Genomic DNA, 22,252 nt, shown 5'->3' with positions numbered 1-22,252 from the left:
ATACCCTTATTCATTTAATTTAGCAAATTAAATCAATAGTTTTTTTATGTNATAGATATATAACTCGCTTTACATTACATACATAAAAAACAATTTTTTCTCTTTTCTACGTATTAATTAATTTATCATTATATATGATGAATTTATATATATAAAAACTATTTTTCACATTTCAAAATAACAAAATTGTTATTTAATATTACTCACTTATTAAATTTACTAAGTTATATTAACCAATTCATGGTGCATTATTACTATGATTGTAATTTAATAGAACATAGGTGAGGGTATAGGGTGGTCATCCTAATAATTAATATTTGTGTTTAAATTATTATTAATAATTCNAAGATTATTTCTAATAATATTTTTTTAACGTAAAATTATTATGTGAAAATATTTTCTGAAATTATTTTTTAATTGTGATTTTGCTACTTGTACCTCTCATTGCGGAGGTAGAAAGCCTTGTACCATGTATAGATATATAACTCGCTTTACATTACATACATAAAAAACAATTTTTTCTCTTTTCTACGTATTAATTAATTTATCATTATATATGATGAATTTATATATATAAAAACTATTTTTCACATTTCAAAATAACAAAATTGTTATTTAATATTACTCACTTATTAAATTTACTAAGTTATATTAACCAATTCATGGTGCATTATTACTATGATTGTAATTTAATAGAACATAGGTGAGGGTATAGGGTGGTCATCCTAATAATTAATATTTGTGTTTAAATTATTATTAATAATTCAAATTACTGTGTTCGATGAAATTATTTGATCAGTGAGAATAAATTTGATTTAGAGAAATGATTTCTAGAATGTAAAATAACATTCATATCATATTTGTTAGGTGCAATAATTGTTTATGCAAGGTAGAACAAAATGTGACGTTTGAGTTGTTTTACGATTTTAAAATATTTTAGTTAACGTTACATTGTTACCCCGGTTATAATTTTTGATAAAGCGACATATTTTTTGTAGCTTAATTGTTTTTTGTAATATTCGACAGTATTCAAAATATTGTTTTTCTATATATTACTTTTTTAATTTTTATATATATTTTGTGTGTGATATAAATATATTCTAAATTAGTTTTAGAATTATGTGAATATATGCATATTTTTTTTATATTTTTATGATGTTATGACTTAAATTTTTTAAAAACCTTTAGTAACATTTGAAATATTAATATTTGTATCTAAAAATTACGATGTGTCCCATTAGTTTTTTTTAAAGGAAAAAATACCGTTATATTTTGGACTTTTTCGATTATGAATTATTTTGAATTTTTTTTGCCTCCTTAATAAAATATATATCTACATCTCTTATCTCGAGAGAGTTTTTTTTCTAATATATTATCTGCTCTGGAATTTTCTCATAATTTTTATTTCAAGTAATTATATTGATAATTTTAAAATTAATATATACATCATATCTATTTTAATCACTCCATTTTTTTCCAATTGTTTTTAGACCCAAATCGTGAACGACTCAAATAAACAAAACAGGAAGATCATAGTAAAAAACACACAAGCATCAAAGAGATTAATCAAAATCAAATCTGACGATGAAAAGAAATATAAAAATTAAATATGATGTTATGATTGCTAAATTTAATCGAAGAAAAATAAGCTGTGAAATAATATATGCTATTGAATAATTTGTGAAAAATTATGTTTCTACGTTCATTTGCAATTTTAGAATCAATATTCATAACGTACTTAAGTTCGTTACCCACGTGCAATGCACGTGTTTTGCTACTAGTATAGATAAATATGCTAGTTCGGCAACTTGGAAAAAAATTTCTCCTTTTGTTTCATATGTTTCTTATGAATCCTAAAATAAGATATTCCTCAAAGTAATGTGCAGAGAAAGGGAGAAAGAGAAACACTTGTTTTTACCAAGGTTCTAATAAGTGTAGTATATATTACTATACACACAAAATTATTTACGATGCATTAAAAAGTTAAGGTTGTAATACAATATTTTCCCCGTCAATGGCTCTCTCCGGACTTACTACTCGTGTCGGAGAGAGTGGAGAAGAAGAAAAAGACGACGCTGCCGATGAATAGGAAGTGGAGTCTGAGTTACAGCACAGAGTCGCAGAGGATTCTGTAGGAGATGCAGAAGCGAGTCCGGCAAGCAAATCTACAAATGCACCGACGATGTAACGATGATTCATCTTCCCATTCATCTTCAAATACCATCCCAACAACTCTTCCAGGCAATCCCAATCCTTTAACCCTTGGCTCTCCACCATTTCTTGCATGGATTTCTTGAAATCCATGTAGGGATCACTGGATTCCAACGCCAACGCCACGCTCTCTTTGAATGGCAACACTCCCTGGTCCTTCTCTTCCACTTTAACTATCGAACTCGTGCCTCCGGGCTCGAAAAACAGTCTTTCTGATAGTCTCACCCCACGGATGATCGTCTCCAACCACTCCGCCCCCGAATTCATGTTCTCCTCGGAGAACTCATCTGTCGAGAAGCTCGCGCTCTCCGAAGTGTTGGTGAACCAGGACTCCGGAGTCTCCACCACATATGCCGGGTCGAGGTATATCGAGTTAACGGTCTTGAACATGTTGTCGTCGCCCGCTCGAAAAGAGAGAGTTTTAGGATGCTTGCATGAGGGCCATTGCCAATATGGTCGCTTTGCCTCTCTATTCTTGAGAATCGAAGGGATCTTCATTTTCTTGGACATCATACGGGATGGTGTTTGGCTATTTTTCCCTTTTCTCTTTTGAAAAATGATAGGTTTTAATAGCGACGAGGAGGAATATGGGCTACGAATAATTTAATATAAATCGGTGGGGAGCTACAGGAAATGAATTGAGGTGGTAGAACCTCACATGAGTATATTCAATTCAGTTTTACAATTATTTAATGCAACCTCACAACCAAGAGTATGTGTACCGTCTCACATACCTATATTCATGATACACAAAAACTCTTGTGAGACGGTTTCATGGATCAATTTCGTGGATTGAATCTCTTATTTGAGTCATCCATAAAAAAATATTACTTTTTTATGCTATAAGAGTATTACTTTTTATTGTGAATATCGGTAGGATTGATCGTATCACAGATAAAAATTCATGAAACCGTCTCACAAAAAACTTACTCTTCATGATAATGAGTCGAGACTCATATATATATAATAAAAAATAATATTTTCATTAGTCGAGTCCGCTACTATCTCAAAAAAAATTATTGTAGACAACAAATGAACCAACACTACACTATGTCAACTTTAATACACAAATATATACATATAATATATTTCAAATCTTATATTATTTTCAATTAAAATGACAGACTGTCCCCACTTCTATTTAATGTCAACTCTTTTTCAATATATTCTCTAATTTTATTTATCATGGGAAACCCATGACCCGACCACATTCTTTAAAATAAAACATTAATTACTACTCTCTGTAATTTCCTTTCATCAGCAATATTCTTGTTGATCCTATATACACTTATAGATTCAAAAATTAAAGCCGTCGAATAAAATATTATAGAAAAGTATTTTGTAAATATCTTTCATGTCGGATTATATATAATTGACCAGTGATGAAAATGAGAGATTAATTACAAATTTTTAAGTAAAATATAAATATAAAATTAGAAATGAGTGAATTGAAGAGCCAGATATCATGTGAGCCAATAAATAAAGGTTCGTTTGATGCCCACACCCTATATGAATGGTTGAGATTTCACCTCATGGGAAAAAATTTTAAAAAAAAAATTGTGGCATAAAAAATTCTGGCTCTTGGATGTACCACTGCAGACCCTGCCGTGGGTAGGATGAAATAAACCATAAATAAACAGTTGATTGTACACAAAATTCTTGCTTGTCCTTGCCAACACATTAAATAGTGTTTTACATATACACACACATATATGTAGACATAAAANATATATAAAATTTTTAAGTAACTATTTATGGTCCATGACTTATAGTTAATCTGATATAGATGTCTCAAACTTGAGAAGTAATTTTTTTTAAAAAAAAGTTTGAGGGAAATTATTTAACCAATTTTATCTATTTTGATAACTACATTATAAGTCACTGTTACAGGTACTTATGCATAATTTTTATATATAAAAAAAAATCTTTTTGTACTATCAACTTAAAATGATGTGTAGTGACATTTCGTTTGGTTTTTAAGGAGTAGACCCCCACCTGTGCTGGCTCAGAGACAGGACGGGGTATAAAGTGAAACTCGATTTCAACCCTCGGATCAAAATAATCTGTGGAGATATTTCCAAATGTGAATTCTTTTTACATTTTCATCCATAAATTATTAAATTTCGTATACTTTCTATTTTCAACAAAATGACATAATTACCTCACATTTCCATACGTGTAGACAAAAATAGAGCATGTTCCCCTTCTGCACAAACTAATAATTATCAGTATTCTTTTGTTCTTCTTATTATTTAATTTACTTTTTTTTTACTTATTTTTAAACAATACATTGTGAAAGAATTAGAGGAACGAAGATTGAATAATTTATACCATTCGTCTCGGATGCAATGTTTACCTTTAAGGATAGATAATCAGATTAAACCGAACATACGGAACCGAATATATAGTTCAAAAGCGAGTTAGTCGAATTTTTTCCGATCAAACCGATCATTAAGTTTACATATTGAAATTTTCTTCTAATAGTTTATCAATTGATATTTGTAAGATTAAAACATTGTGCGCTATAATGAACTGGTGTGTCTCGCATCTACAATTAATTATGATTTATGGAGAAGGTTCAAAATTAATTATAAACATGCACATGCTAAGTTGACTTAATTTATTCCTGATTTGAATTAATCATTTTCTAATTAAGAAGCTTATTTTTCATGTACCGCGCCTTAATTTTTGGGTTGAGATCAACTTAACTTTAGTGTACGAGTAAATTTTTTTTGTAAAACATTCTCACTAATATGTAACTGTGAGACATGTTAATCTGATCCATAACTATCACGAATAATAATAACAAAAAATAATATTTTTTTATGAGTTACAAAATTGATTTAACATATCATCTCAGGCTGAATTTTGTGTTAATAATTTGTTTTAGTAATCATTGTAAGCAATCTTAAGATAATATAATAAGGTTGACATCTCAATAAATTATTTTTGTCGTATTATGGAACTTACGATAAAATGGAGACGAGACATGGGCCATGTATTTAATAATAAATGCAGCAGGCATGCTTCTTTCCTTTGAAATAATATAAAAAGCTGCATGTGATTGTGTACTTAGTGCATGTTTAGTGGTGATGAAATTAATTATATATTTTTTTTAAAATTTATTAATTAGCTTTACGTAACCTTTTGAACAAAATGTTTACTTCAATAAAAATAATACGAAAATTAAAACATATTCATAACATTTTTCAAGATCTACTTAAAGAGAAAATTAATTAAGAATTTTAATGGATAATTAATAATCTTTAGGCATCGTTTGGTATACGGGATAAGGGTGGGATTGATAAATAATCCTCCTTATCCCACGTTTGGTACATTTTTTAAAAGCTCATGATATTATTATTGGCTCGTTATAAATAATTTTATACAATGATAAATTATCTTTTGTAAGAGATGTGATAATTTTAATTTAATGATAAAATATACTACAAATGACTTAATTACCCCTAATTAATAATTAATAAAAATCCAAAACCCTATCTTCTCTACATTCCGTACTTTGGTTTTATTTTTTTTAATATGCGATGGTTTGAATTTTACTATGTTGTTTGGTATCTCTTTGTTTAAATATTTTATATGCATTTAAGTCAATGTTAAATGTTTATTAAATACATACATATATACAAATATATAAATACATATATACACACACAAATATATAAATATATATATGTGTGTGTGTGTGTATTACATAGCGTAATTTAAGAATTACATAATGCAATTACAAGATCTTGATAACAATGAAATATAAGTTTTTATGGTATGGTTAATTTTGTCGTTACAATTCAATATATAAATTTAATCACTCTTGTTAAAATCATACCAAACATTCAACGTATGATCTTATCATTATACTTATCCTTGATTTATCCTTATACTATATATCTCTTACTTATCATATCATATGTACCAAACTATGCCTAATAGTACTCTATGTGTCTCATATATTTAAGCTTGTGCATGTTTTCACACAGATCAACAAAGTTGTTGGAAAATTAAATTTTACAAAATTTTTTTTTTTTCTAATTTCACCATTTGCTCGTCTTCAATCTATGGGGAATAAGGAACTGGGATTCATTAATTAGTCTTCTTTCCATTGGTCTCCCTTGCCAGGGCCATTCTTGAAAGGAAGGAAGGTCTTAGAACGTACATCTGGTATTTCAACCCCATCCTCCTTTTGGTAGTTCTCGAGGATGCAGCACAATGTCCTTTCGGTTGCTGTGAGGGTGGTCGAGTTTAAGATGTGCACGTATTTAAGTTTATCTTTACCCTGCTGCACATGTATTTGTATGAGAAAAGTTACGCCTTTGGGAGTGAATAAAGATTATATTGTGAGACTACAACAACGAAAAATCAATATTGATAGGGTTGAGGTCTTGTATAAATTTGTCTTTCTTGTTAATTCTAAAGAGGCCTGGCCTGGAATAAATTGTCTTTTGGCCTTGTGTCAAATTCATGGAGACAGGCTCACAAATCCATGCAGTCTAATTTTACTTTTTTCTGTACGTCCATAGCGAGTTTCCAATCTTCTCGCCTGATAATCTGTACAGTTGCGGGGAACCAAACCTCCAAGTCATACTTTTTCGCAGCTGCATCATTTAGTGCCCCGGAGACAATGGCTACAAACTTGATGGGGAATTTTCAGCTGTTCACAGAACAAATAATCCATAAAGATAATTTAAATTAATTCATGTTGTGAATATAAAGAAAAACAAAATGTGACCTTAATTTAAATCAGCAGGCATAGAGTTGGTTTCAAAACATAATCTTACTACAACCCATATAGAGTGATTTTTCATAGTTGACGCAATCATCTATATATAAAACAAGGTAAATTGAAGGCCGATACCATTTTGTACAAATCCTTGGAATTTTTTTTATCATTAATTCTTCGTGCATGTCCCATGACTCATTTTCGTTTGGCCTGGTTATACAGAATTGTTCCACCTTCTCAAACTGATGAACACGAAAAATTCCAAGAGTATCTCGACCATGTGAACCTGCTTCTTTTCGAAAGCATGACGAATATCCGGCATATGATCTGAGAGAACACATTATTCATAAGTAAAGAAAAAACAAAATAAAGTCTTAAAACGACTGCAAAAGGATAGGTTAAACTCATGTTTGTAATTATAGATCTCAACAATTTCAAGCCATGCTATGTAAATCACAATTACGTAGTTTAATTAAAAAGCTAATTTGCACCAGCTGGTCCATGCTAGACCCATGGCAAAGTTAATTTTCCCAAGTTTAACATTCCTTATTTAAAAATTTTGCGTACAATTTAAGGGAGTTGATATTATATTTTATATTTTGTTTTATCTACACTCCACTTCATGTATAAAATATGTGTCAAATTTATTCATAAATACAGTTCAAATAAAAAAATAGTGTAAAAAATGATATAATCTTATGTTCTATATATATATCTAGTCTATAAAATAATAACCAATCTGAAATCAATCGTAGTTCGACCTATGCAACCACATCAATCAGTCAAGATCCTGGTTTCATAATTGTTGTCGTTTCCAATAAAAATATATCTAAAAAATGGATTATATAAGCTTAAAATATGATATTAATTCAGTCAGCTTCAAATACAAGTAATCGTCATCTTCACACTAACTATTTTATAATACAGACAATAATTTTGGATATCCTTACAAAAAAACGTGTGCATTGTCGAAGAAATGGTCCTTGATTCTTATCCTCAGACGGCCACGTTTATTTTTATTTTTTAACAATCTTTTCTTGTTTTTTTCTGCGACTAAATTAACAATGATCGACAAATTTTTATTCTACACAATTTATGATTTAAATACTCATATGTTTGATGATTTGAAATATATGCATGTTTTTATTAAAATATTTATGTTTATAAGTTATTTAATATATTAATTAATTGATATAATAAAAATTAAAAATAAGTCAGATATCGTATCAAGCTTGCTTGAATTTATAAAGCTTGAAACTTGGTTCCAGTCTTTAGATATATTTTAAACTATTTTATAAAATATATGAATCGCGAAAATATATAGTTCATATATTATGAACTATATATGAGTCGTACTTGTGTTTGATGGGGCTTGAGGCGAAAAGTAAAAAATGCTCTCCAATTGCGAAAAATAATAGAAAATGTTTGTAAATAACAAATACAATGAGCAATACATAAATACATCATATGATCATAAACAATTTATAACATTAATAACAAGTACATAAATAACACTCGCTTATTTGTTTTAAACTTGAAAATATTTATCAAATCAGTATAGTTCAGTTGTCGTTTCATTTCTTTGTCAATTTACAACACACCTAGCTCATTTAATATGTCATATAACATTTTTTATAACAAATATTTTTTGATTAACTTCAATTTCGATAAGTTTATTTTCTGCTGATGAGTTGTGAATGATATGGATAACAAAATCTTACGGGCAACATAATTATTTGAGAATAAATCATTCAGTATTATCAAACAACATAATTATTTGAGAATAAAAAACTCAGTGTTGTTCAAACACTGTAACATATCAATTGGTTTTATTAATTTGTTGAATAGCATCTCACGACCATCAATTTTGAACAACCGTTAATGTAAAATGGCCATTGTAACTCAAGATTATCGAAGCTCTATAGAATACTTCATCAAACTAGTTAAATGCTCACTATTTAATTTTTCAAATTCAATAAAAACCCAAAACTTTCTTGATGTTGTTTAAATTGGTCATATCGAATTTGAGACAAAATCGAGCTTAATCAATTATTAACAAAAAGTATTCAAATTGGTTTTTTTTTATGATTTAATATTGAATTAAAAAAAATTTATCATGTCATCAACTCAATATATAATTATAATAATAAAATAATAATAATTTTGGGCCCTTCCTAGGCGGTGGTCTCTTTGGCCTTACATAAGGTACGGCTGGCTCTGTTAATATATTATATGTTATAAAATAGTTTAAAATATATTTATAAAAAAGGAATATTTTATTTCAAAAAAAGAGGTCAAAAGGTTTGGAAGATCGTCCAAGTAATTAACATCAAACACACGTGTGTGTACGTGGAAGAAAGACAATCGATTTTAATTTCGATCTGATTTTTAAACAAAATCCCACCAAATTCGATTGCAAATTCTCAACTATTAACAAATCTCGGATTTCCCCGACAGAGGGATAACTAATTCTAAAAAATGATGCAAAATTATCAGCTGGCTCTGAAATCCTCGGTGGTGTGGGATCGGAGAGAGGACAAGGTTTTCGAGAATTGTCTGGTGGAAATCCCTGATTCGGTGGAGAACAGGTGGCAGATCATCGCTAATCGTATCCCGGGGAAGTCACCGGAAGACGTGAAGCTCCATTACGAGGCTCTGTTGCACGACGTGGGGAAGATTGATGCTGGTCTGGTCGAGCCCCCGAGTTATCCCGATGGAACGGCGTCTCTTGGATGGGATGATCGGCCACGGGCTAGGGATTCCGGTCAGATATCGTTCGGGCCGGGTTCGAGTAGGAGTAGGTATAATGAGGTTGAGAGGAAGAAGGGCACGCCCTGGACTGAAGAAGAGCACAGGTTGGTTATAAAATGGATATGCATCTCGTAGCCAGCTGGTTTTGGGAGAGTCAGTCAAATTGACGAAGATTACTCATAGTTTTAGCAAGTTGTGCATTCTTTGTATGGTGGTAGGCCTTATAAGTTATAACCAAACCTCGTAGTTTCTTATGACACAGTGACTTTATAGTAAATCAATAGTATCTTGATATGATGCTTGTCCATAAATAAGAGGATTTCCAAAGTTCCAATAGGAATTTAGTTTACAAGTTATGCTAGGAGATTTTGGGATATAATAACTAAGCAAACACTGAGAAATAATTCGAAGCATGTTCCAACATCATTTCTCAGTGTTTGGAACATGCTTAGAAACAAACAAAAGCTTCTGCTATTCTTTGTTTGAGGATGGTAGTATAGTCTTGATTCAATGCAATGTTAAAACCATGAAGTAAGGCTGACTGAATCATATGTGTTGCCAATTAAGTTGTACTAGGACTGTAAGTGGGAAGTAATTGTAGATTGAGTTCAAGTACATGCATATACCTTTTGATATCTTGTATTAGTTTCACAAAACGAAATAAATACTGCAGCAAGATCAAGTTGGATGTGTAAAGTGAAAGAGTGCGATGTGAAATTACGAGATCACAAATGCTTCCTTAGTTAAAACATAAAGTTTTATAGGTGCAACTATTTTGTTTGTTAGAGACTGTTGGGCTGTGTAAATGGAAAACATTCAAATGATGAATGGTTTGATAAGGATGGATCTAAAATTCTAAGTAAAAGTTAGTCCTTTGGAGAGAGGATTTGGCAGCAGTGACAAATTATAAACAGGAGCCAATGTTCATGGAATTTTACGTTTGGGTGATATTAAGCTGCAAGATTGTAACTTGATCACTAATGTCATGCTTGGTTGAACTTTTTTTATTTTTCGCAGCTTGTATATTTTGAAACTATGAATGATTTCTGTGTGTGGAAAGTAATCGAGAGCTGCTGTTCTATTTTGTCATATAAAAGTGACTCGCCGTAGGTATATAGAATTTAAAATCGTGTTAGTGTAGTCATTTTTTTTATAAATATTGATGCAAAGATGGTGTCAGTAACCTGATTTCGGTAGTCAGATAGAAATAGATGAAGAGAAACAGCTAAAAGTCGGTGCGATGGATCAATTGGCTTTTCTTGCACCTACTGTAAAATCATCCTTACGTTTACATAATTTGATGCACCAGAATTCCGAAGTCTATTTTATTCGTTACGTGGGATTCATTCTCTCATCTACATCATCTTTTACAGGTTATTTTTAGTCGGGCTCGATAGATTTGGCAAAGGTGACTGGAGAAGCATATCGAGAAATGTTGTCATCACGAGAACTCCGACGCAAGTTGCTAGTCACGCACAGAAATATTATATACGTCAATCTGCAGAAAAGAGAGAGCGAAAAAGGTCGAGTATTCACGACATCACAACCTCGGTCGACATCTTAACCGTGCCTGCGCAGCCAAATCTCCCCTCCCCAAATCAAAGAAACTTTCAAACTTTCCAGTTTCAAGATGCCACTCCGTGAATAGACATTAGTTGTATCCATTAGAAACAGTTGCAGATCACGACAGTTTAATTTTGTAAAAAGCTTTTTTAAGCTTATTAGTTTTTGTGTATTTAAAGGTTATTATATGGTGGACTACAGGTTATAGGCAGTCGATTTGCTCAGATATATTTAGATGTAAATAAATATGTAAATGTAATTTACTTTAACTTTTATTCAAAATAATACCGGTTTGTTAAAAACTAGTTACTCTGCACACACGCATCTCTGCACACGCGATACGTGTGTACAGTCTTTTTTATTATTATCGATAGACTAAAATGAAATTTGACAAATTATGGAGGGACTAAATTGATATTTGAATTGTTGAAATAAAAAAAATAAAAATAAAAGTGTGTGTTGAAATTTTTTAAAAAAATAAAAAAACAAAAGTGTAATATTAGTATCATATAAGGTTAAAGTTGAAAGAAAAATTTGGTATACTTCTTAAATGGTTATTATCATGTTCTCAATTTTAATAAGATAGAATAGATAATATCCGCCGGATTTTGAAATATTATCAAATTTTTTTTATATATTTTCAATATAAGTCTAATGTATATACTGTAGCAAAAAAATGATATTATCTTATTTACGAAAGTGGGCCTGATGAGCCCTATCTCTGATCTTGGAGGACTTTTGTAATGAGCTTTTATTAAAATTTTGGTGTCCTTAAGATTAGAGCATCATCAAGCATCTATTATATATGTATTATCGTGAGATGATCTTATAAATTTATATTCGTTAAACGAGTCGATATTATTTATATTTATAATAAAAAATATTATTTTTGACAAAAAAATAATATTTTTATGAATCGAGTTTGACTCATAAATTTATATCATAAAATTGACGTTGTCATATGATTTTTTTGTGATCAAATAATTAAATAGAAAACTCCAGAGTGACGTGGCTAACGAAGTTGGCTTCGACTCTCACCAGTGAGGAAAGATGCTGTTGTACTAATTAATAACTAAAAACGTGCTTAATTAAACCATCCGACATATTCTGTATATATGATATGTATTTCCCCTCCAAATCTTCCTGTATAAACCTCGATTCAAATAATACTTCAAGAATTCAAAGAAATTGTCTCCACGATGCACGCCAATTTCCCACCAATGGCGCTGAATTACTCGGCGGCTTGGGATAGGAGAGAGGACAAGATTTTCGAGAATTGTCTGGTGGAGATTCCTGACTGTGTGGAGAGGTGGAAGATGATCGCTCGACGTATCCCTGGGAAATCACCAGAAGACGTGAGGGTTCATTACGAGGCTCTGTTGTTCGATGTGTGGCAGATTTATTCTGGTAAGGTCGCGCCGCCGAGTTATCCCGATGAAACTGTCTCTCTTGGTTGGGATGATCGGTCACAGTTGAGGGATTCCGGTCAGATATCGTTCGCATCGGCACCGGATCGGAGCAGACATCTTGGGGTTGAGCCGAAGAAGAAGATGCATTGGACAAAAGATGAGCATAGGTTTTTTCTCCTTCGCATCTCTTCACTCATGCTTGTCATTATTCTCTTTAACCGTGAAATTGATCTTTGTTCGTCTATGTTAAAACGAATTTAATATTGATTCTCGTATTGGCCAAGGGTGTTAGTGATAGGAAGACGTTGCTCATAGGATTTTGTGGTAGTTTTGTAGAGAATTACACTTACAATCGTGGCTAGAAAAGTATTTGTGGAGAGAAAATTGCTTGGCCCGTCATGTGAAGGTCAAAGGTCGTGGAGGTGAAATATTGGTCATAGAAAAACTAGGCGATAAAAGAAGCTAGGGAAGCCAGAACTAAAAAAATATTTACCATGATAAAAGATAACAATGTTTGACAATATGATGTTTAGAAGATTTTAGCTTACCAAACAAACTATCAAGCTTTGAGATAGAGTAATTGAGCAAGTACTAAAAATTGATTCATAGAGTTTGGAAAGGCAGTTTGAACTTTTGTCCATTAGATCCATGTAATGATATGTGTTTCAAGAATGATGCTGGGAAAATAAAGAGGAAAAAAGAAAGACTTTTGATATCTGTCGATTCAACAAGGCCAAAGACAGGTCTCGGAAAAAAAGGATTTGTTTAGTCTTTGGAAGGATCCAATGGTGAACTATAATCAGAACCAGTCCTTATAAGATTTCCCCTCAGGGTTGCCATTCACGTTGGTTGCTCTTTTTACTATTTATGGTTTAAGCATTTTGAACAAATGATCAAGTGTGCCGGGAAAAAAATGGAAAGTTGGTACTGTGATATTTGCTAGTGTGTTGTGGGTGAAATATTTTGCTTCGCCGGGTTTGTTTGTTTTTTTTTTTTTTATGGTGAATGATGTAAAGATGTTGAAAAACTTGATAGTAAAAGTGGATAAAAGTCAACTATGAAAATTGAAAGGAACAAAAGGATACTAGTTGATGCCAGCCCATTAATTGTCTTTTCTTTCGTCTACTGAAAATTCATTTTATGATTGTTTAATCTTTCTAAAAATTTAAGTTTCAATCCCCTTAATTATATTAAGTTGCCCTCACCCAAAACTTGGGCCTGTCCTCTGCTGATACCATGTGTTGCATGCATTATGTGATTGTGATCCGTTCTGTACATGAACTCATTCACATCAACTTTTACAGGCAATTTTTAATCGGGCTCAAAAGATATGGCAAAGGCGACTGGAGAGGCATATCAAGAAACGTTGTCATCTCAAAAACTCCGGCCCAAGTCGCTAGTCACGCTCAAAAATATTTCCTCCGTCATTCTGACTGGAAAAAAGAAAAAAAAAGGTCGAGCATACATGACATCACAACTGCCATCGATAGCTTAACCGTGCCCGCACAGCCGAATCTCCCAGCCCAGATCAAACAAGTTTTCAACATTTCTAGTCCCAACATTTGTAAATCAAAATATCACGTACCTTCTAGTTAGATAGAGCCGACAGATTATTGTTGTTCAAATCTGTAAAGGTTTTTTTTTTTTGGGGGGTTTTTCTAGGGCTAGTGAGTAGAGGCTTTATTTGGCAGGGATAGATTGGCATTTGGGGTTTCATGGTAGTAGGTTTAGGCTACATGCATATGTTAGACTGTGTAAATAATACGTTTGATCTATGAGGATTGGTTGTTGATATTTTTTCATTTATTTTCTTTTTTCTTTTTAAAATTTTTCCGACTCATTGAAACTCGCAGTCGTTATTCTTAATTGTGCACCGTGTAAACTTTCGGGCTAACGCAATAGTCTGTAAATTATGCTAGTTAGATAAATTGTGTTAGACAAGCCTTGTGCAATAAATTAGATGGATAAAGATAAGATGTTGATAAAGAAACTTGAATTCATGACTATTAGTTAAACAAACAACTATTTCATTAACTTGAACATCCGTTTTGAGTTTGACTTTTCTTTTAATTTGTCACATCACATTAAATTAATTTAATAACTTATCATAAAATTTGTAAATTAATTCGATTAATTCAATCATTTAGTAATAATAACTTTCTATCAATCACAATTTTTTATTATTTGCATAATGATCGCTTGGTTTTGTTACCAAACACATGTGATGATTTTTCCATTAAAAAAGGTGAATGAACACCAATCTATTTGAATCTTTTAATTTAATATATATTGAAGGAGATATGTTAGGAAAGTCGCAAATCTTTTGGTAGAATTAATCGAAGGATTCAAAAATCATATGGCAACAACATATATATTTATTTCTTAAAGCTTGTAAAATTGTTTTTTGATCATCATCGTCATTATTATTATTGTGCAATGGAAAATGGGTCTCCTGATCCAGTATTTTATTTTCTAAACTTACTCTCTTCTTTTTATTAATATTATTTTCTACAAATATAAAATATGAAATTAAATTTTTTTATGTATCGCCGGTCAAGGTTCTAGCGAGTAATATCCGTCGTCGTTGAACATTACCGAACGAAATTGAAGGAAAAAAATACTTGGAACGCCCGGTGAGTAGTAAGTAACACGCTTCATTCCCTTGAAAATTTCACAATCTTTTTATATTTTGGTCACCAAGATTTTTTATAGACAAATAATAATTTTAACCATTTACTTTACATTATTGTTAATTCATGTGTTATGGACATAGAATACAATCTTGTGCTAGTTTTGGACACATCGGCTCCAACTATATTGGCAAAGAATGTTGTCAAATTAGACGAAAACTAAAATTTTTATCTTACGATAAATTTCTCAGAAATTTCAAAGAAAATTGGAGTATATTCTAGAAAAAGAAAAAAAAGTACGAGACATTTTTGTTATTGTTAGTTGAGTAGGTCTCTGGTAAGACGATCTCACGAATTTTTATCTGTGAAACGAGTCAACTTTATCGATATTCATAGCATAAATTTTAAGAAGATAAAAATATGACCCGTGAGACTGTCTCACACCATTTTTTGCTTTTTTTAGTTTATGTTTTTTAAGAAGAAAATTTATAATAAAAAAAATATTATATCGTAAATCAATTTTATGAATATATATTATTTCAGTCAATTTAACTTAATTTATATAACAAAAATACTATTATTTTGAACAGGTCTCTTGTGAGACGGTCTCACGAATTTTTATCTGTGAGGGTTCAACCCTATCGATATTCCCAATAAAAAGTAATATTCTTATCATAAAAGGTAATATTTTTTCATGGATGACCAAAATAAGTAATCTGTCTCACACAATACGACTTGTGAGATCGTCTCACACAATTTTTTTGTCTATTATTTTTTATAATAAAAATATTATGTTTCAAGGCCAGCCGACCCATCATTATTCTCGGAAGGAAAAAGCAAAAAGCAAGCTAAGCTAAGCTCCCTTCTTCATCTCCATTTCACACCAACATAGTACCTCTAGTCTGACACCTAATCCATCCAAAGCCATACGAATCGATAATCAAAATCAACCGATTCTGGAATTTGTTGTGGAATCGGTGACGAAACGAACACAATGGTGTCGGCTAACAGAGAGATGGTGGTCTACTGCTTCGACACTCTGGTGGCGCATTATAACAGCGAACAAGCTCCGCCCCCTGCTTTTGACGAGGGTCAACAGTATGCGATTTCCGTTCTGTGTTTTTAAATTGATTTTGTGGGGCATTTTATGGAATTAAGTTCGATGGGTATGATTAAGGAGCATCAGAATTTGATGAAATTTTTTAAAATTTATTGGGTTTCTTCTTAAAATTTTATTAAATTGTAGCCGGATCAATGAATGGATGGATCTGGCACAAATTTGTTTAACATTTCTCAGTGATGTTTGACTTGTGTCTTTTGGTTTCTGTTCATCTATTTGATTCCAAAATTGGTGTTTTTTTTTGGTCGTATTACATTTGTTTGGTTGTTTTTTCTTTCTGGTTCCTTCTGTCAAGAAATCATAACTTGATTTTAGTTTCTGTGAAATCAAGGTCTAATTTTTATGTATGACTATAGTTATTTGCTTGGTAGTCAGTTTCCTTGAATAGTTGTTCTTGATTGCCTTGTACGAACTACAAGTTTTCACTATCGGAAACAGGTGTTCCACCCCTTAATGAGTTGAAGGGTTGGGAAAAAATAATAATTCTGGCGTCTTGATTATACTTTAGAGTCCCCTAAGTAAGATGCCAAACATTAACATCTTGCTTTTCATTTTTCTAAAATTTGGCTTGCCTGTACAACGGTGATGGTTACCCTTTCTCGTTTCCTAATCTAAGAAAATATGGATTTAATGTTTTCAATTTGTCTGAGGATTTTTGCTGAAAAAGAAGTGCATGGCGACCAGCAGAATTTTTTTGATATGTGACATATACCTCTCTGAAAGTTTACTCTGGTTTCAGCCCCTTGTTTGTGACTTGGAAGAAAGCAGTAAATGGAGGAGAGCCTCGACTACGTGGATGCATAGGAACTCTTGAAGCTCGTGGCTTAATTAATGGATTCAAGGACTATGCTTTGACAAGGTTGTTTGAATTAGATATGTTGATCCATTATACTGCATGTCTGCTTTGCTTGGTGCTTGACATTTTTAAGGCGTTAGGCAGGTGTAGTGTTATCATATGTTCTCTTGAATCATATGTTGAATCTGATGATTCTATCATGCACTACAGAATTCAGATTGGCACTTGCGATTTTGATCCACGGGTGAGATTTAGCAAGACTAATGCCATGATAAAATTGGTTCCAGTTCCATATGCGTATTCCTGAATTCTCGATTTTCCTTCTTTCGCTGCATTTTTGTGTCTTGCTGGCTCCTTCCTGATAAGCTTCTATAAGTATGTCTATTGAGAAGTATGTGATAGAAATAGCTCTACAATGGAGCCAGAGAAAAATTACAAATCTGTTCATGCCTGTAAAGTTGACAGTCTTGTGCTTAAACATATTTATATACATTTTTTTGGATGGTAAACACATGTATAAACGCTTTTCTTTCTCAAGTCATCAATAAAAATTTGTAGTATTTCACAGTATTTACTTTCTAATTAGCCTGTGGGAACAGAATTATGAATAACTAATGTGATTTAACTTCTTATTGTTCTCGACTATTCCTAATTTAAATCATCTTAATCAAAAGCATTGCTGCAATTGTTGTACCCTTGACTCGATATCAAACCGAGAATTATCAGTAGTGCAGATGTCTGTGCCTTTATCTGTATCATTAAGCATCTTATATATTTCCACCTTTTCACATTTTGCAGTGCCCTGAGAGACCGACGATTTCCCCCTATACAGGCAAAGGAGTTACCTAACTTGGAATGTACAGTTTCCATCCTGATTAATTATGAAATTGCTCGTGACTACCTTGACTGGGAGGTCAGAGCTTTTAATGAAATTTAAGCTGTTGTGAAATATGTGTAAATGCATGTATGCCTAACGGCCAACTTTCGGGTTCGGCATGTGTCAAACTACACGGATGATGTGCATTTGACCTTATTTGTAAAATTTTATTCTCAAATCTCTAGTATTTACATCGCCCTGGCAGGTTGGGAAGCATGGGATAATTATTGAGTTTACTGATCCTGATTACAATACATCACGAAGCGCTACCTACTTGCCTGAGGTTGCTGCCCATGAAGGTGACTTCTGAGTTCTGTTCCTTTTGATTTCCATATTCCCCCTTCGTGTAAAACATGACTCTAAAATACTTGCGCACTGTAAATCTCTACTCTGGAAATTCTAAGTGAACCACTCAGCAATATGGAAGACTGTTCACTAGTGCATATTGCATACCATCTAGCTCCACACTCCCGATATTTTAACTTGATTTTATCATGTTAGGCTGGACAAAGATTGAAGCGGTTGACTCATTAATGAGAAAGGCAGGCTACAACGGCCCCATAACCGAACCCCTGAGAAGACGCATTCGACTGACCCGTTACCAGAGTACTCTATTTACCATGCGATACAGTGATTATGTTGCCTATGTGAAGACAACTCGAGGTGCTGCTCCGACTATTTCTGGGGCAAAACCGAGCAATTATTGGTAATTCCTCCACCTTCTGTTTCAGCCTCGAACTTTTTGGCTGATTATAAGGGAAGGTATCATTGATTTCAGCAAAAAGCTGAATGGGACTGATTGCATATGTACCAAAGTCCATAAAAGCCATTTCATTGTCAAGATACTATTTATTTGAATTTCCCCGAATGAAACTATTGGTCTCACTCATTTTATTTAATTATATCATATTTGGGTTAATTGTTGATTTAAAACGTTTTGGCATGTGGTCTTGTTAATGGTGCCTTGAGTTCCATTGGGAGCTGAAGGTCTTAAACATTTTAAATAGAATATTTTATTATAATCACATTACCCCAAATAGTTTTTTATTACAAGCGTATGTATCGTTTGCAATATTCGATTCAAAAGCACCAAATTCAAAAATATTTATAGATTCAGTTTCCAAAAAAAAGTAATATATATCTAATTATTAGTTAGTATTATTACCTTATAAAAACAGGGTTCAAATCTCCTCGTTTACTATGGTAGGGGGATCATACAAATTTCAAGTGATTCCAAAGCAAGCATGAGCAAGAAGCTAGCCGGTGAGTGAATTAAAAACGAAAAATTCGATCAAAGTTCAGTAAACATACTATCCAGAAGGACCAGAACAAAATCCAATTGAATGCTAAGAAAAAATCGAAGTCTCGAAAAGACACAACAGAATGACCTTCCCGACTTCGTAACAATTCCAGGAACTTCGTAAACTATTTGATCATATAAAACTTATTCAACACTCCCTCAAAACACAGCAGCTGACACCAAGCTGCATTTCAAATCACGGTGCTGGTTGTCCATGTCCCTTGAACACTCGGGTTATTTGTAACATGCCTTGTCCTAAGCTTTACCACCTTTCTTCCCTGAGAATTTCTTAGCCTGGTCGCGCATTGGAGTATCTCGTCTGGAGTCAAATTCTTAATGCAGACTACACGCTCATTCTTGTTTCCTGTAAAACAAATAAATAATAACACATTCTGATCTATTTCAGACGAATCACTTGCATCAGCACCAAGAACACAAAAGAATGCAGCTGGGGATAATTGGCAGGTATGGTCAGTTCGCATGTTATACGTGCATCAATTCTATCCTCTGTCTGAATATTACTGGAACTAGAGATTTAGTTTTCTATCATATAAGTGTTTGACTTGTTGTATCTAAAACCATTCGATTGTAATTTTTCTCACTATGACTTGTTGGTGTTCAGCTCAATGGAAGCCATCATCATCATTCATGGACGATACATCAGTCTTGAGCACCAAGTTAGTTTGGGACTTGTATCAAAACATTTCCAAAAAAAAAAAGGTGTCCGTCATTCCCTCGTTAATATAACTACTTAGGTGGCGAAACATGATGCACAAAATCACTGTTGCTGGTAAAGAAAGTGATTCTGAACAATGTGATCTCATCATTCTTCCTTGATTAAACGTCTCAGTTCTAAACTACTACAAGGGTTAAAGAAAGAAAGATGATCGATTATAGTTCCAGTATTTTTTTTGACAAAAACTCATGCTTCTTTATTTTCCTCTCAAAAATGTTAAACACATTCCCCCTTTTTCATGTCAAATTTGGAATCTCCATTCTTCCGATGTTCCCAATTCATGTTGCAAAATCAGTATTTCAAAAAATGGTCCGAGTAATTTCACTTTTTCCACTTAAAATATCAGTTAAAAATGGAGATAACAGCCAGCCAAATTTTCGTGTTTTACAACTGGAAAAAGTTAAAAGACAAAAAAAATCGGCAACACACACCAAATAAACTCTCCTATGTCAAAGAGACGTTACCAGAGTAAATTGACTCCAAGCTGAGCAAATTTTTCCATACGAACATTTCTAACACATATGTGCAAGCATTAAAACATTCATAGACATACAACGAGACATAAAGGAGGTAGAGATCTCACGATATAAACCCTTTAAAAGAGGATGATAACCGCGATTAAGCTCAGTGACAACCTCCAGATGGGGATTTTTTTCTCTAAAAGCTGGAAGATGAGATTCCATAAATTCCCTAAAATCAAAGTCAAAATACTCAGTCCTGTTTATAATCAGTACCATTTCACTCATTAAAAATTAAGTTGTTGATCCATTTCCGTCAAGTATGCAAAAGAAGACCGTGAAATTCTTAGGATATTCAAATCCAGCCACTACATATTACCATGAGACACGGTAACTACACAGCAACGTGTTATGTCACTATCCGAGACAAGAATTGTGGACTATCATCCGATATGTTTAGACAGCTTTTAAACTAGGGAAAAGAGTAAACTTCAAATTATAATAGAGAATGAAGGGTACTCATTCGTGGCAATACCATAATTGCACTTAAAAGAAATAATATACTAGATCTGATGTGTTAATCTCTAAGCTCACAAAAGCCTCATCCATCACAATAATAGCCATTCATTGAGCAAAATGCAAGGTAGAAGGAGACCCGTTCCATGTGTTGGGCGGTTTGCACACGCTTGTATTTTTCATATTCAAAGGAATTGAGGACATATCACTAGCGTCCTTATCATACAACATACCACCATTTTTGCAAATTTAGACACCCATATGAACACACTGAGTCATATTTCTCATTCCATCGCCTCAACATAAATATTGAATTTTACGGGATACACATAAAACTTCAATCAGCAACAAACTGTACAAAACTTAAAGTAGCTTAAGCATAAGGTCACGACCTATGGAATCAGTGTTTTTAAATATCCTCCTCTTCTTAGAATGCGCAACAATTAAACTCTTCAGAGCTATGAATTCATTCTAGTATTCTAAAACTTCTTTCTCATTCCTCCATATAACCAAAACCAAAAATTCAAAACAAAGGGGTAACTCCCTTTCTTTATTATAGGTCAGGTAAACTACAGTTCTTGAAAGCAATCCCAACAAAATCTCTATCTTCATTTTTTCGTAATGCACGACAAAAAGTCCACTAATCAAACTTTTCTCCCCAAATTCTATCAAAATCATTAATCCTTCATAAGCGAATTCCTAAAAAAAAAAAACTACCAAGACCGATAAACCAGCTAAAAAAAGCGTATCAAATAGAATAATCCACAAATCAACCAAGAAAACTAACAGCTCAAACAAAGTGTCGAAATATTGATCGACCTGATGCCTCTGCTACTGCCGCTCCAATTACAGAAACTCACAACGAGCTTCTGTAGTTGCCATACACCTCTCAGTGACATTTCCGATTCTTCTCTTCAAATATCGCAGCTTCCCCAACACTGTACTGGAAAATAATCTGAGCAGAGTTTTCACTCTCACTGTTGAAGCTTGTTTCTACAACGCTGGAGGCCGATGAGGAAATCAAAAAAAAAGGGGGGGTGGGGTGGGATGCGATGCAGGCAGGTTAATTTGGGCAAACTCGTGATGAAAGTAGTTTAACGTGTTTTTGAACTAAAACGATTTTTGGAATTCTTGAACCGGGTCCGATAAA

At 32.7% G+C, this 22,252-nt stretch overlaps 5 protein-coding genes across 5 annotated transcripts; 3 read left to right on the top strand and 2 right to left on the bottom strand.

Moving 5' to 3' along the window:
- Positions 1–1,911: 1,911 nt before the first annotated feature.
- On the bottom strand, positions 1,912–2,824 carry LOC140990552 (transcription repressor OFP13-like). Its single transcript, XM_073460290.1, has one exon. It carries the CDS (start codon positions 2,722–2,724, stop codon positions 1,984–1,986), a length of 741 nt encoding a protein of 246 aa, XP_073316391.1. The 5' UTR covers positions 2,725–2,824; the 3' UTR covers positions 1,912–1,983.
- Positions 2,825–9,310: 6,486 nt separating this feature from the next.
- LOC140989497 (transcription factor SRM1-like) lies at positions 9,311–11,543 on the top strand. The gene is made up of 2 exons (XM_073458701.1): positions 9,311–9,801; positions 11,071–11,543. The coding sequence occupies exons 1-2, from the start codon at positions 9,425–9,427 to the stop codon at positions 11,339–11,341; spliced, it is 648 nt and encodes a 215-aa protein (XP_073314802.1). The 5' UTR covers positions 9,311–9,424; the 3' UTR covers positions 11,342–11,543.
- An 817-nt stretch (positions 11,544–12,360) lies between these two features.
- Positions 12,361–14,466, top strand: LOC140990528 (transcription factor SRM1-like). The gene is made up of 2 exons (XM_073460254.1): positions 12,361–12,836; positions 13,974–14,466. The coding sequence occupies exons 1-2, from the start codon at positions 12,460–12,462 to the stop codon at positions 14,263–14,265; spliced, it is 669 nt and encodes a 222-aa protein (XP_073316355.1). The 5' UTR covers positions 12,361–12,459; the 3' UTR covers positions 14,266–14,466.
- A 1,641-nt stretch (positions 14,467–16,107) lies between these two features.
- Positions 16,108–19,035, top strand: LOC140989150 (uncharacterized protein At2g38710-like). Its single transcript, XM_073458267.1, has 5 exons — positions 16,108–16,397; positions 17,159–17,278; positions 18,014–18,128; positions 18,298–18,391; positions 18,594–19,035. Exons 1-5 carry the CDS (start codon positions 16,294–16,296, stop codon positions 18,800–18,802), a joined length of 642 nt encoding a protein of 213 aa, XP_073314368.1. The 5' UTR covers positions 16,108–16,293; the 3' UTR covers positions 18,803–19,035.
- Positions 19,036–19,337: 302 nt separating this feature from the next.
- LOC140990635 (large ribosomal subunit protein mL43) lies at positions 19,338–22,164 on the bottom strand. Its single transcript, XM_073460426.1, has 3 exons — positions 21,922–22,164; positions 20,712–20,818; positions 19,338–19,756 (listed from the first exon to the last, which is right to left on the bottom strand). Exons 1-3 carry the CDS (start codon positions 21,999–22,001, stop codon positions 19,584–19,586), a joined length of 360 nt encoding a protein of 119 aa, XP_073316527.1. The 5' UTR covers positions 22,002–22,164; the 3' UTR covers positions 19,338–19,583.
- Positions 22,165–22,252: the final 88 nt, after the last annotated feature.

This window comes from Primulina huaijiensis, chromosome 12 (assembly GCF_012295235.1).
Source record: "Primulina huaijiensis isolate GDHJ02 chromosome 12, ASM1229523v2, whole genome shotgun sequence".
Taxonomy (NCBI): Eukaryota; Viridiplantae; Streptophyta; class Magnoliopsida; order Lamiales; family Gesneriaceae; genus Primulina; species Primulina huaijiensis.
This window is presented reverse-complemented; position numbering and strand designations above follow the sequence as displayed.

Excerpts from the sequence above, each read along its gene's own strand:
- LOC140990552 (XM_073460290.1), bottom strand. The coding sequence starts at position 2,724 with ATGATGTCCAAGAAAATGAAGATCCCTTCGATTCTCAAGAATAGAGAG.
- LOC140989497 (XM_073458701.1), top strand. The coding sequence starts at position 9,425 with ATGATGCAAAATTATCAGCTGGCTCTGAAATCCTCGGTGGTGTGGGAT. Across the intron at positions 9,802-11,070 it reads TGGACTGAAGAAGAGCACAG|GTTATTTTTAGTCGGGCTCG; the intron begins GTTGGTTATAAA and ends CATCTTTTACAG.
- LOC140990528 (XM_073460254.1), top strand. The coding sequence starts at position 12,460 with ATGCACGCCAATTTCCCACCAATGGCGCTGAATTACTCGGCGGCTTGG. Across the intron at positions 12,837-13,973 it reads TGGACAAAAGATGAGCATAG|GCAATTTTTAATCGGGCTCA; the intron begins GTTTTTTCTCCT and ends CAACTTTTACAG.
- LOC140989150 (XM_073458267.1), top strand. The coding sequence starts at position 16,294 with ATGGTGTCGGCTAACAGAGAGATGGTGGTCTACTGCTTCGACACTCTG. Across the intron at positions 17,279-18,013 it reads AAGGACTATGCTTTGACAAG|TGCCCTGAGAGACCGACGAT; the intron begins GTTGTTTGAATT and ends CACATTTTGCAG. Across the intron at positions 18,392-18,593 it reads TGAGGTTGCTGCCCATGAAG|GCTGGACAAAGATTGAAGCG; the intron begins GTGACTTCTGAG and ends TTATCATGTTAG.
- LOC140990635 (XM_073460426.1), bottom strand. The coding sequence starts at position 22,001 with ATGTCACTGAGAGGTGTATGGCAACTACAGAAGCTCGTTGTGAGTTTC. Across the intron at positions 20,819-21,921 it reads GGCAGTAGCAGAGGCATCAG|GGAATTTATGGAATCTCATC; the intron begins GTCGATCAATAT and ends CTTTGATTTTAG. Across the intron at positions 19,757-20,711 it reads TCTTTTAAAGGGTTTATATC|GAAACAAGAATGAGCGTGTA; the intron begins GTGAGATCTCTA and ends TTTGTTTTACAG.